The 13,108-nt window shown below is 42.9% G+C and overlaps 1 protein-coding gene across 7 annotated transcripts in view; it reads right to left on the bottom strand.

Moving 5' to 3' along the window:
• Positions 1-13,108, bottom strand: part of LOC103133943 (RNA-binding protein Musashi homolog 2) — a 130,373-nt gene that overhangs the window by 25,525 nt on the left and 91,740 nt on the right. For 5 of the 7 annotated variants that reach the window (XM_007545939.2, XM_007545938.2, XM_007545940.2 and 2 more), the window contains exon 5: positions 8,079-8,198. In XM_007545939.2, the coding sequence (XP_007546001.1) occupies positions 8,079-8,198 (120 nt within the window). The remainder of the gene's footprint in view (positions 1-8,078; positions 8,199-13,108) is intronic. The other 2 variants (XM_016668327.1, XM_016668329.1) reach the window with 1 other exon arrangement.

The following is a 13,108-nucleotide window of genomic DNA, read 5'->3' as shown; positions in this document are numbered from 1 at the left end:
TTCCTCGGCGGGCCTTAAACCACATCGCTCTGCAGAAGATGTCAATAAAGCTGACACGCGGCTCCTTAAATTAGCTTTGAATTTTAGAGCTACCATAATTAGCTCCTCCATTTTCACCAATGTCATTTTTAAAATAGTGTGAAAGAAACTAACAGCTCTTTTGCTGTCTGGCCTTGCTTTCACTTTCCATTTGAAATAATCTTTTCTGTATGAATGGCTGAGTAATTAACAGCACTAGACACTCTTTTCAGAGAGCACAGACATTTCATAAATAATACATATTTAATGTCTTTTCATTTTGTGTTCAGAGAGGCTTGGCTAATGAATTTTAACAGATGATTTCTTCTTGGATTAACTCACCCATACTCAGGCCTCTGTTTTCTTTACTTTAAATTTTATGCCTGCTTTTCCATTTTCTTTGTGTTTCTTTCAAGTGTGGAATAAAGTAACAAAAAAAAAGGACTTGCTGATCCATATTTTTGTTTCCCAACCACGGTTGGGAAACGATTCTGAAGAGTTACAGGAAGGGAAGAGGAAATGTGAACACAGAAAACAATTTAGCAGCGAAATGAATCAGCTGACATTGGTTTCCCTGCAGGGAAAAGCCCATGCAGACCACACTAAATGATTTTGAATGCAGATTTTAACCCGAGAGGCATCTGGTTTACTTGGGACTGAGAAAGGGCACTCAGTTATCGACAGTCGGCACAGATTATTCCATCGCGAGCAGGTTTAGAGTTGACAGCGCTGGCCTTTTGGCTGACTGTTTTTTTTTTCCTTTCCTTTTTTCAAGTGTGTCCGGTCAGGCTTAAGTGCTCAGAAGAAATCTGAGTCACGGGGAGTGAAATCTGACAGTGAGACTGCCGACATGTAATGACCATCTACATAAATTAAACAGCCAGTGATACTAATCCGTGCACTGTTTGTTAACAAATGTTGGATACATTCATTATAGCTTCTTCATGTCAGCCTGCTTTTATCTTTTCCATTGACGTGAGTTTGAGATTATTATCCTGTGGGAAAGTTTCAACCATCTATATGTAGAGCGGAGGCTGAAACGTGTGGAGGGAGTGCGCCGTCTTTGCACAGCCTCCAGGCCAGACTGGGCCCTTAGCATGACACTTGCACCACCATGCTTGGCAGATGACAGAGTTTTTAATTCTCAACTTCAATTCCTTCAACTATATGTAATATTATTGTGTCTAAACAGCTTAATTTTGAACACACTGACAATTTCCTTTTCTCTGAGGTTGAAAGTTAAATGATTCATAATCCCAACCACACAGTAGAACTGGTTTTATCATCAGTAAAGTAGACTAGCATTACCTGATGAAATGGACCACATCAGAGGTCACAAATACACATTATAACTCCTTTTAGAAAGAAAAAATGGGAAAATGCTAAAATATGTCGCCCACATTTTCTCTGAATCAACAGGCACATAATTTCTCTCCAGCATATGTGAGGGAATCTAGGTATATATTGAGCCTAAAAGTTTATTTCTGAACCTGTGTTGATCAATGAAAATCAGCAATCAATTGAAACTTATGTACCCAGTTCGTTTTTTTTTTGTTTTTTTTTTTAAATCCCAGACATTGTCCGCTATGCTATTAATCAAGCATGAAAAAAAAAAAAAGTAGTTGAAATGGATCATAAAAAAGCCTTAAATTAATATGACATCATCCCTTTCTGGGCGCCATAAATTAGCATCAAATGTGTTCTGGTCTCAACACAGTGTCATATAAATGGGTTTTCCTCCTTTCTAATGCTACTAATTCATATCATGCCTAAATTTACATTAATTTTTGGCATAATTCAAACAAAAAATGTGACTGCAAACACACAGCGACATTGCTTTGCAACACTGGATATAAATTGGATATAAATCCAGGCGATAAGGGGTTAACCCCCATGATGGACGCGTGTTACCGTATTTCCAAACTACTTTAAATGGAATATAAAGCCCCTCCGTTGATGAGACGGATCTAATTTTATTCCATGCATGTACTATTAGGGCTGCAGAAGATTACTTCCTCCAAGTTTTCTTTGGAGAGAGTGTTTTGAGCACGGCCCCTGGAGGGCAAAGCGCTGACGTCCCTGAAGGCCTGTGCCTGTAACCTCCGAGCATCTGCTCCCCACAGCTGTGAGAGAGCCACCGCTCTCTGCGGTGGAGGGGGGAGGGGGGGGTGCAAAGGGACGCTTTGCCCTCCCTCTTGTGTCAACCGTTTCCCTAGGCCTCGAGACAAAAACGTGAGCAAGGCAGGACGGACTTGGCATGTCTGCTCATGATTCTTCACACCAAATACGGGGAGAGAGCGGCTGGCCTCGGAGCTGAGCTCCACAGATTAGCATCTGGGACAAATGGACCCGAGCTCACTATGAGGCAGGCTGATTAAGTTCTCCGCACACAGCCACTCCTCCTCTCCTCTTGGGCACGGCCGTACATCACAGAACTTGTTGGGAGGGAATTGATATTAATCTTAATTTAAAAATGTCTGTCACATAAGTTTTCTTCTTTCTGTCAGTGGATTGCGATGGAGAGGGGGGGAAAAAAAGCGTGTGGAAGACGAGTAGAGAGAAGAACAAAGATACGCAGTAGCCATCTAATCATCATTAGAATGGGTTTCTAATGATGTGAAGATTCTCTCACATTCACACGTTTTTTCTTTTTTTTTTTTTTAACCTTATAATTCCCCCACGGCTAACTCGGAGTTGAAACAAAGAAATCAGCAGAATGCAGCAGAATTTGTTTTGAGTGCGCTACAGGTAAACTCTGGATCTATGAAGACAACTGAGACAACTCTGAAGTTCTCTGAAGTGTCAGTATTCATCTGCATCTCACTTTTTATCTGAAAGATTGCAAATAGGCTGACTTTATAAAGAGAGAGCTTCAGAATATGAAACCGTCTTTTCATCAGATAGTTAACGTCGGTCGGCTGCAAGAGTTGGATGCTGTTGCAGAGTGGTTTAGATGATTTCTCACCATATATCGCAGTCATCACATAGCTGTTCACTATTATTTGATACTGATTTATGTAAATTAGACTTCTTAGCGCTGAACCTGAGGCTGAACTGCATGAATTCAGCATGTTGCTGCCTGCACTAGAACTGCCTTATTCCTTTTTCTTCAGGCCTTCCCATGCAGAATTTCATCCCAGCCACCGTACTTTGCCAATCGGACTTCCAGGGGGGCCTCACTGCAGCTCAAACCAGATTCAAAACGGCAACGGCAGATTACAAAGCAGAGTACGGGGTTGGCTCCTCTCTAGCTCCAGGCAATGGTAAACTCTGCGCTGTAGCCAGATCTCTGTGATCTCCCTCCCACCTAAAGCTACAGCCTCTGAAACAAGCCTACAAAAAGTGCTCCGGGACCGGTCCGTGCTGTGCAACAAGCTACACGGTGGAGATCAGGGCAGCAAAAAGCCTCTTTAAACCAAGACTAAGGCCTCACTTTTGCAATAGTTACACAAACGCCTCACATTTGGGTTTCATGAAACAAAACATGTCTTTCTCATCAACACACTTTCAATGTACTATTTTTATGTCAAACTTTTATTTCCCCTGTATCAGTTTTACATTTGGTCACCTTATAGCACCAAACTTTAATGTAATCGTTGGTATTTTATAAGAAAGGGCAGCATAAAAATGTTGCAGAATTGTGAAATGAATGAAAAATAATACATGGGTTTCTACATATTCCACAAATGAAAGTCTGAAAAGTGTGGGATGTATCTGACTTCAGCCACCCGGAGTCAATATTATGTATAAACACAGTTAGCCTCAGTTAGCTGTGAACCTTTTGGGATACATTTCAACCGATGTTTCTTCATACTGTTTTATAAGCTACCTGTTGGTTGTGAATACAGACTAGAAATGAGTGATACTGTGATCGGTTGAGTTTGGTAGCATGAGAAGGAACAGCTTGGGTTTCTGCTAAACTTCAGGGAATTGTTAGGTTCTGGGTGGAGGTGGGGGTTGGTTTTCTCCTCTAGGTGGAGTCCTGGAGACGGCTGCTCGGGGGACGGACCTGTTGCGTCAGCTACACACCGGTCAGCAATTACGCTCTTACCTGCAGCTTAAGAGAGGCGGTGGCCAACACTTCGACGCCAGGTTGTTGACTAAGTTTTGGTACTCACTCTCGGCCTTCTTGCCCTCGTTTGATCGCTGTGTTTTTTCCTGTTTCGGCTCTCCGAGTAACCCGCCCTTTTTGATCTTTGCAGACCACCCGAGCATCCGGATCAGGACGTTCGCCCCCCATCTGTAAGCGGAACGCCTAACCCATCCTCGCCGCCTCAAGTGGGTTGCCGTTCGCTCAGACGCTCTGAGGCCCTGGCCGACCTGTCCGTCCCCCCCCCGAAAACCAAGGAAAGTGAAACCCAGAATCGCAGACCCCTCCAAGTCTTCTCTATACCACCCACACCCGTAAGTTCTTCTGTTTATCTCTGAAGCTACGCAAGGTTCCACCACCTCAACTCACCATCTCCCCTTTTTTCTCTCAGTGTGCTGTTGGTGCTGCTGCCCGCCGCTCGCACCAGTTGATTTTCCTCCCCGCTACAATAAACCCATTGAACTTTTCTTGTTCTCCTGTCTGTGTACTTGCATGTGGGCTAATCGAGTTTCATCCGACATGACAGGAATGTGTTTTTTCATTCCCGCTCCTCTTAAAGACACTAGGCTTGTAGCCATTTTGTTTTCATTTTTTGCCTACTTCACACCTGTTGATTTTTAAAATCCGCCTCCACAGCAGCTTCAGGCTTCCTGCTGAAGAAATGCACGCACACAGGATGATGCTGCCACCAATACGTTTCAATACGTTTCACTGCGAGGATAGTCAGTTCGAAGTCAAGCGAGGTGTTAGCTTTATATCATTTTGAAAATACGCAACAAGTCTGGCCTCATCTGAGCGCTTTTCAGATTTTAATCATTTTAAAATCATGTCACTTCCATTTTCTGATTCTGCATCGCTTTGTGTTGGTCCACTACACTAAATCCCGGGCTAACAGGGTGTTATTACTTTTGGCAAGGGACTGCATAAGTATGCAAGAGGCGCATTGGGTGTTGATAGAAGGCGCAAATTAATCAAAGACAGAAGTGAGCAATAGGATCTAATAGACAATGCAGCAGGAGCCACATCTTTTAGTGGCTGTTGGTGCTTTACACCACTGCGGCAGTGTTCAGGGGGGTGTTTTCTGCAAGAAGCAGGACACAGAGAGACATCCAAAATACACCTTGTCATCGGCCGCAGTCTGTCACAGAGAGGGGAAGTGAGCAGCTGTCATTTTTGTCTGTTGAACACTGGAAGTGGAGCAAGTGCCCTCTCCCAGCGACGGAAAATGTGTCCCACATGCCAACGACAATCTGTGCGAATCGCCGACGATGTGCAGATAAGCACCACTGCACACAAAAACGCTGCACAAAAAGGGTCATTGTCATATATTTGCATACACCCAAGAAAAATCCTTATGGGTGAGGATGCCTCTTCCTGGACTTCTTGTGACTTAACAGCTGACACCGCATAGACTTTGCTTCTATCAAACCGGCTCAACGTAGACAAACATATGTATATGTACAACCTGTGGTGCTCTGTGGGAACTGTAGGTGGAGTCAAAGCACAAAGAATCCCCACTTTTAAAAAGGACCCCTTTTTTCCCACCAACAACAGAAAAAAAAAAAAACCCTTGTTTGGCCAAAACAATTAAAAAATTTAGCAAAAAAAAAAAAAAAAGAGACTAGGAGAATTGCCATTCCTTAGCCGACACTAGGCCGACCGCTGCAAATGAAACCGTAAGATGGGATGGAGAGATGCAGCCGCATTTCCCCAGACGGCACAAACGTAGGACGGTCAAACCTGAGCAATCTGAGTCCTCCTGTTGGTTTGTGTCTGTATGGAGTGCTGAGACCTTCACGCATGAATCCTTCAGCCTCATCACAAAGGCTACAACGCAGCATAATAAATCAATATTGGCCAAAAAAGTTAAAAACATAAGTTGCATGTTGATTATCTTAAATCTCTCATTCTGATGCTGCTATTGTTGTTTTCTAAAATCGTTTTCCCTCGTTCTAAGAAAGGACGGACCATCTTTATATTCCCTCGACTGTTTAACCGCTCTAAAAAAAAAAACGGCCCATGATGTCACCGTTTTCCCCTCTAGCGCGCCACCTCTCAGCCTCTGTTCATAATCATTTACTTGTCTTCCTTCCATTTGCAGCTGTCAGAATTAAACTGTACATAATGGCTGCCATCAAGCCTCCTGGTTCGCGGCTGCTGCTAACCCCAAATCAACATTCCTGCTTCTTAGTAATGCTCGCAGCGATTGTCAGGCCAAATTGTTTGTTTTGAAAATGCTAAATCAAACCACCCGACGCAAAAGAAATAGCACCTGATTGCCCTCCGACGTTCCCTTTGTTGATTTGAATTAAATTCGAAGTGGGACAAGAGTGGGAATTTGCAGACGTGTAGTTTTCATACGCTGCTGCCGTTGCTCTCCTTGTTTAAGGGAGTTCATTTCACATCGCACGATGTTAAACAGAGGTTATCTGCTGACTTTATTTTTTTGAGCTACTGCACAAACCAGGTGGGATCTGAGTAACAAACACACTCTCTCCAGCAAGTTCCTAATGGTATGGCTGATTAGTGAAGGCACCCCCTCTTTTAAAGGCAGCAGGCTGTGTGTTCAGTCAGGGGAAGCCGTTATTGACAGCTATTGAATGATCTACAGTTGTAAGGGTGGGAAAAGCAGGATGTCTAAATGAAGTAGACACGCTGATCAATGCTGTTTAAGACGGAAAGAAACCAGCATCCTGTTTTTGGTACCAAGTGTCACTGCAGAAATCTGTCTGTCGTGACAGGATGTGCACAGACAGCATGGTTTACTGGAGTAAATATAAATGCACCTAATCTCTGTTTAAACAGCTGCGCTTACTTCTAAGCCACTAAGATAGAAGTAAAACTTTGACAGTAATTATAGCGTCTTGCATCTTTGCAACCAAAAACGTCAATGTTTTTTTTTCTTCTTTTTAATCTTGATTTGATGTATTAGACCAGCATTAAGTAAATTCAGGGAGAAGGTAGATACAGAGTTGAAGGTTTATCAAACAAATCCCAATCCTCAACACGAACATGGAGTCAACACGATGGTGGCAGTAACATGCTGTGGGGACGGCTTTCTTCAGGATAAAGCTCGTCGTAGCTGATGTGAAAGTGGACAAAGCTACACACAGAGCAATCCTGGAAGAAAACCTGCTAGAGGCTGAACAAGAATCGAGAGTAGAGTGGAAGTTCACCTTCTAGCATTTTTCTTTCACTTCACAATTATGCACTACTTCGTGTTGGTCTATTACAACAAACTCTGACAAAACACGTCGACACTTGTGGTTGTATTGTCAAAACGTTTGAGCATCCTTGCAAATATCGACTCTAAAATATGGATACATCTGATATAAAAAGAATGATTACAAAGAAGACGATGGGAAAAGAAGTAGAATGGCTGACTTGTCTGATATTGTATTTCCTCAAAGCTTTAACCTTTACGGAGACAATCCACCAATACAGTGAAACAATGTGAATTAAATGATAAAATGATGCCAAATGATAAAAAACATATCTACCATATTTACTTGGAAAGACAGAAGCTACAATACTTTTGTCTTATGGTCAATTTGTAACATTTTTACAATCAAAGCTGTTCAAAGAATAAGTTTAGATCACACCATATATTTTATTACGATAATTTTTTTCAAGGATTGGTTGCAATTTCATCAACCGAGCCAAATTAAAACGACAAAAAATATCTATTACTTTTAGAAATCTAATTATCTGGGAACATTTAGTACAAGACTTGCTCTGTTGTGGCTGATTTTTACATTTTTATTATTTTTGCAAACCCCAAATTAAATTGCAGGTTATTCTTTTAAGCAAATTGCATTGTTTTAATGTACATGTCAAGCTAGGAATTAGTCTAAGCTACATGTCGTTGCTATTTGTGTTAAGGTTTTAGAGGACTACGTCTATTGGGAGAAGCAGAGCAGGAGAAGTTGAAGAGAGCAGCAGCCACACAGAACATGGACAGAGCGTTTACCTGGCCCTGTGCTCTGTGGGTACGCCAAGTAGCCGCCTCTTCCACGGGCCCCCCTACCTGAGCCACGCGCTGCTGCTACCGCCGCCGCCGCCACCGGTCCGTATGCCGTCGCTGGGAAGCCTGCGGGCACAAACACACACATACACACGCGTGCATCACTTCCTGCACATGGGATGAGCGACGGCACAACGTTGATGCCAACGCTGAGCCGTGGGATCAGGCTACACAGCCCTCAGAGCCGGGGGGGTTCATGTCGGGGCGACGGCTACCAGCAGACACCTGCGGAGTCCGGAGTGACACCCAGAGCCCTGGTGTGTGTGTGTGTGAAAACAGGAGGGGGTTTTAATGGATCACCTGCTCTAGAGGGGTTCTGGCACTCTTTGGACAGGGCTTCTGCAGGTTTCACCAACTCAAATTTAAGACTTTTAAAGACCATTATGAATGAAATTTAAGACCTGTGTAATGACAGAAATGTGCATTATAATCGCCTATGCATGTACATATAAACATATAATTATGAAAACATTAAATGCCATTCCTTTTGAATCATTTCCCTTATTTGTCATCATGGCTCCGTTCTCTATTGGTTCTGCACTCTCCTCCTTCTCAGCTGTATTTCCCTCGAGAGCAACAACTTTGCTGAAATAAAATTCTTCAGCAGGTAAGACAGGTGATTGACAAACTTTGTCCAGACAACTGCTGATAAATTCGCACTTAGCAATGATAGATGGAAAAGTTATCTATCTAGCTAGCAAGAGTATATTATCAGCTAGTTAGCAATAGCCTGAAAGATTTCTTCTTTTTTATACTTAAGTACTTACATTTTTTCTGTTGTCAAGCAATTCTTCAAATCACACAAGAATGACCTGAGCAAACCTAGAAGTTAAGAGAAGGGAGCTACCCAAACATGCTAAACATCATGTAGGCTAAAACACCTAAAAAAAATAAATTTAAGTCTGGGGGTTTTCAACGAACCACATGTAGAGGCATTATTCACAAACGGAGAAAAGTGGAAAAGTGACGAGAGCATCAATTATCAGCCTGGAAGTCATGAGAAACCAGAACAGGATCCAAACTACAGCACTCGCCTGAGTTAAGGTGAAGGTTCATGTTGAGATTGGTGACAAATACATCCAGTTCCATGCCACAGGAAACAGTAAAGTCTGTCTCACATTTTTAAAAAAAAAAACAAACAAAAAAAACATCCTAATGAACACCAGTAACTTTGGAGAATAATTTGTCAACTGATGGGGACAAATGTGGATTTTTTTTTGAAGGTGTGAGTCTTGTTACGTCTGATGAAAATCACACTGACACTGAACCACGGTGGTTGTATTGTGATGGTCAGAGCCTGAATTAGTGCTTCGGTACCTGGAAGACTTGCCATAATTGACAGCAGCAGGAGTTTTGCTCTCTTCCAGAAAATCCTGAAGAAGAATTTGCACCCATCAGTTTCTGACCTTATATTCACCTCTGGATGGCTGAAACCTCCACAAAAGATACGTTTTGGAGTTGCCTAGTCAAAGTCTAAAATAGAATCTGAGTGAAATGCTGAGTCAGAATCTTCAACAGTCTCCATGTTGGTTCTGCAAAGAAAAATGGGCCAAAATTCCTCCAGAGTGATGGAAAAGACTTATTGTCGGTTAGTTTCTCTTGATGGCATTAAGTTCAGGTGGCAATAACTTTTAGTTTTGCATAGTTTGGTTTGAATTGCTTTCGTTCTAAATTCAAAGGAGTTATAACTTCCAAACAGCTTTTTACATTTACACACTTCATCTTTGTTTGATATCAAAATCTGTTTTTGTAAAGGGGAAAATACCTATTTAATGTACTGTATTTCTTTATACATATATATATATATCTTTTCACGTTTCAGATTCAGCTACATTCCCCCCCTAAAAGGGCAAATTTATGCTGTGTAGCAGAAAACTTTGAGCAAACTGACTTCAGTCCCTGATTACAGTTGTGTAATAATTTGACTCTGAGGCTGTTTATGTCACATTGTTCACATAAAAGTCTATAGACACTTCTGAGCTGCACAGACACGGCCATAATAGCCCCACCTCCGGGGACAATTGGTGAATTTATCCAAGCGCTCCCAATTATGGCGACTTTCAATGGATGCAGAATAATCCAGGGTAATTCATTCCACGTTTTTTTGCTTTCTGTTGAGGCTATTCGGGTGGACGATACGGAGAGCGCGAGAAAAAAACACTTCCTACAATCAGACGGAGGCATCTGTCGGATGATCCGTCACTCACATGTTTACATCTGCGAGCTTACGTTTCGATTGAACACCTCTCTCTTTTTTTCTCCCCCCGCTCCCCTCCCCAGGCTTTAAAGCGTGTTTATATTCCCGTTTACAAATCAGTCCCAAATTGTCGGTTTAAGACACACTTATGAAATAAGGTTTAATTTCTTGCAAATATAACTCCACTTTCTGAGGGTGTGATAATTTCAACAAATATCAGCCCAATAATCAGAGTGTAATTAAGCCGAAGCAGGATCTGTGAATTGTAATTACATCGTTGGCCCTAATGAACACAACTGCTAGAGGTGGCTGAGAGAGAGGCTAGTCCATGCCCAGGGCTCGCGCTCTTCTCTCAGCACAGGAATGGCATGTCATTAGCAGTGGTGATGAGATTCCTCACTCTGGGCTCAACACCGTCTATGCCTAATCAGAGATAAAATTATCTCCACAGGAGCTTCTTTTCCTCACTAGCAAAGAAAAAAAAAAAGATCTCCAAATTCCCACAGTTGGAGTTTTTCTACATAGTTTTTTTTTTTGTTTGTTTCAAAGTTAAATGTGGAGGTTTCTTCTCCATGCCAGGATGCATTTCTGGTTGAAGGCCGGCGGTTTAGGCTTTTCTCGGAATGGTACCGGGTGCCTTTGAGGATACATTTTTTCGATTGCTGTGGAGGTGAGAGGAGCACCAGCAGGTGACCTATTTTCTGAGCCTGCTTTGTTCCGCCGCCTCTCGAAGAAGAGAGGCTTACGGAGAGAAAAAAAATAAAATAAAAAGACCAATGAGATGATGAGGGGCGGAGGGGGTGAGAGGGCAGGGTCAGATGAGCCGCAGCCAAAGAGAAAAACACGTAACTTTTCATCAGCCGGCCGAGAAGGAGGTAATTCACAACTCGGCGAACTCAACGTGTCAGCGAGCGAGCGTGTTGGGTGTGAGGCGCTGTCATGCTGTGACCGGCGGGCAGGTGAAGAAGAAAAAGACACGGCGCTTTCCCTGCCGACTGTCTGACAGCTCGGGAGCAAATATGAAACTGGCGATGGCAGCAACGGAGTGGACGAAAGCCAAGAAGACGGCGACTGAAGTCAGTCGTCTTTGTGCTGCTGCTACTGCAGCCGAATCCAAAATCCCCCGCTCAAACGACGCCCGTTTTTAACTTTGTCACTGTACCAATATTGGCCACGCACCCTCACATCTGAACAACAGCATCCCCCAAGGTTGCTCTGCGGAGCGGCGCGCACCGACTCTCCACCCCCTCACCCCATCCTCCTTTTTTCCTAAGTGCTGAATCTATCTTCTCCTCGCCGCCATTGTCATGACACCCCCAATAGACCCAGTGGCTCGGAAGTTAGTTGCGGGCAAAGTTGTGGTGAGAGATTAACTTTGCAGGATTAGGTGGGTTAATTAATAGATGGCTGCTGCTCATTGTTTTGCGCTCGCGCTGTAAGAAGCCACCCAAGAGAAGCGCTGCAGCATTAAATCAATTTCATGGCCCTTTTATTACTGAGGAGATAAAGCCAATATTTAGCTTTCAATTCTTCACAATTATTGGGCCCCTGCTTTGCCATGAGTGGCTGCGCTTGGCTGGGGACAAGGACACATCTGTTTATGAGCTGCGGAGGCCCGGGGGCCTTGGTGTCCGGACTCCGGGGAACTGTCCTCAGCTCCCTCCCTTTCCCCCTCTCCGACCCCCCGCCCCCCCGTCCTGGAGCCTGCAGCACGCAAACTCAGAGCTTCCTCAGGAGTGCACACAGAAAGGAAGAAAGATTAGAGCGCAAAGAAAGACGAGGACGGTCAGGAAATTCCCAGACTGTCCCTTTTGAAGCAAATGAATTACAGTTTGTCCACAAAGACACCAATAAACTGATTCTTTCACAAAAAAGCTTTTTCTGTGGTCATGTAAACTGTGCCTTGCAATACCATTCAGAACACCTTAGCTTTTTTTACACGGCAACCACAAAACTTGTTCCAAGTGCTTGCTACATGTCAAGCAGGACTTTGATCGGATTTCCTGAAATATTCACCAACTTTTAAAATTCTTTCGTAAAGTCCACAATTGTGGATTGTACAGCTAACAGTTGTCCTGTCAACAGATTTCTCCTCCCAAGTTATCTTGGGTTCCCAGCCTGTTAAATCAGGTAGACGGCTATTGCTTTGGAATTTATAGTTTTTCTTAGACATGAGACATGAGATCACTGATCTGAGATATTTTTAACCTAAGTCTGCTTTAAATCTCCACAACATTCTCCTTGATCTGTCTGCTGCGTTCCTTCGTCTTCATGATAGTCTTTGTTCACCAATTTTATCTAAAAAAACCCCAACTCTGAGGCCTTTTTTTTTTAGTGTGAATAAACTACTGACTGGTAGACTCTAGTCTCCAAAAAGATGAAGGTAGTTGGTTACACCAGATTTTGTTCAAAAATATCAGAAAAAAAAGAAGCTGAATACAAATGCATGCCACTTGGAGAAAATGCCAAAAGCCGTGAGTATTTCTCCCTTATCACGTAAAATTCCAGTAAAATCTCTAACAGCTTGTAGTTGTAAAGTGACAAAAGGTGAAAAAGTTCAAGACGTATGAATATTTTTACAAGGCACTATATCCTTTTCAAGGGTATAATAAATTTCCAGCTGCTTAAAAAACGGATTTCCATGTCAAAGCGCATAAGAGTCAATTTTCATGACGGCACATAAAACACACTGGCCCTTTAAGGCTGGAAAGTGGTATTTTTCTAAGGGGGCAAACCAGTTCTTTCTCCACCTGCACCTGTATTTTCTGAGTCTCTGTGA

The sequence above is a fragment of the Poecilia formosa genome, unplaced genomic scaffold (assembly GCF_000485575.1).
Source record: "Poecilia formosa unplaced genomic scaffold, Poecilia_formosa-5.1.2 Scaffold14, whole genome shotgun sequence".
Classification (NCBI taxonomy): Eukaryota; Metazoa; Chordata; class Actinopteri; order Cyprinodontiformes; family Poeciliidae; genus Poecilia; species Poecilia formosa.
The sequence above is the reverse complement of the archived record's forward strand: the minus strand, read 5'-3'. Positions and strand labels throughout refer to the sequence as shown.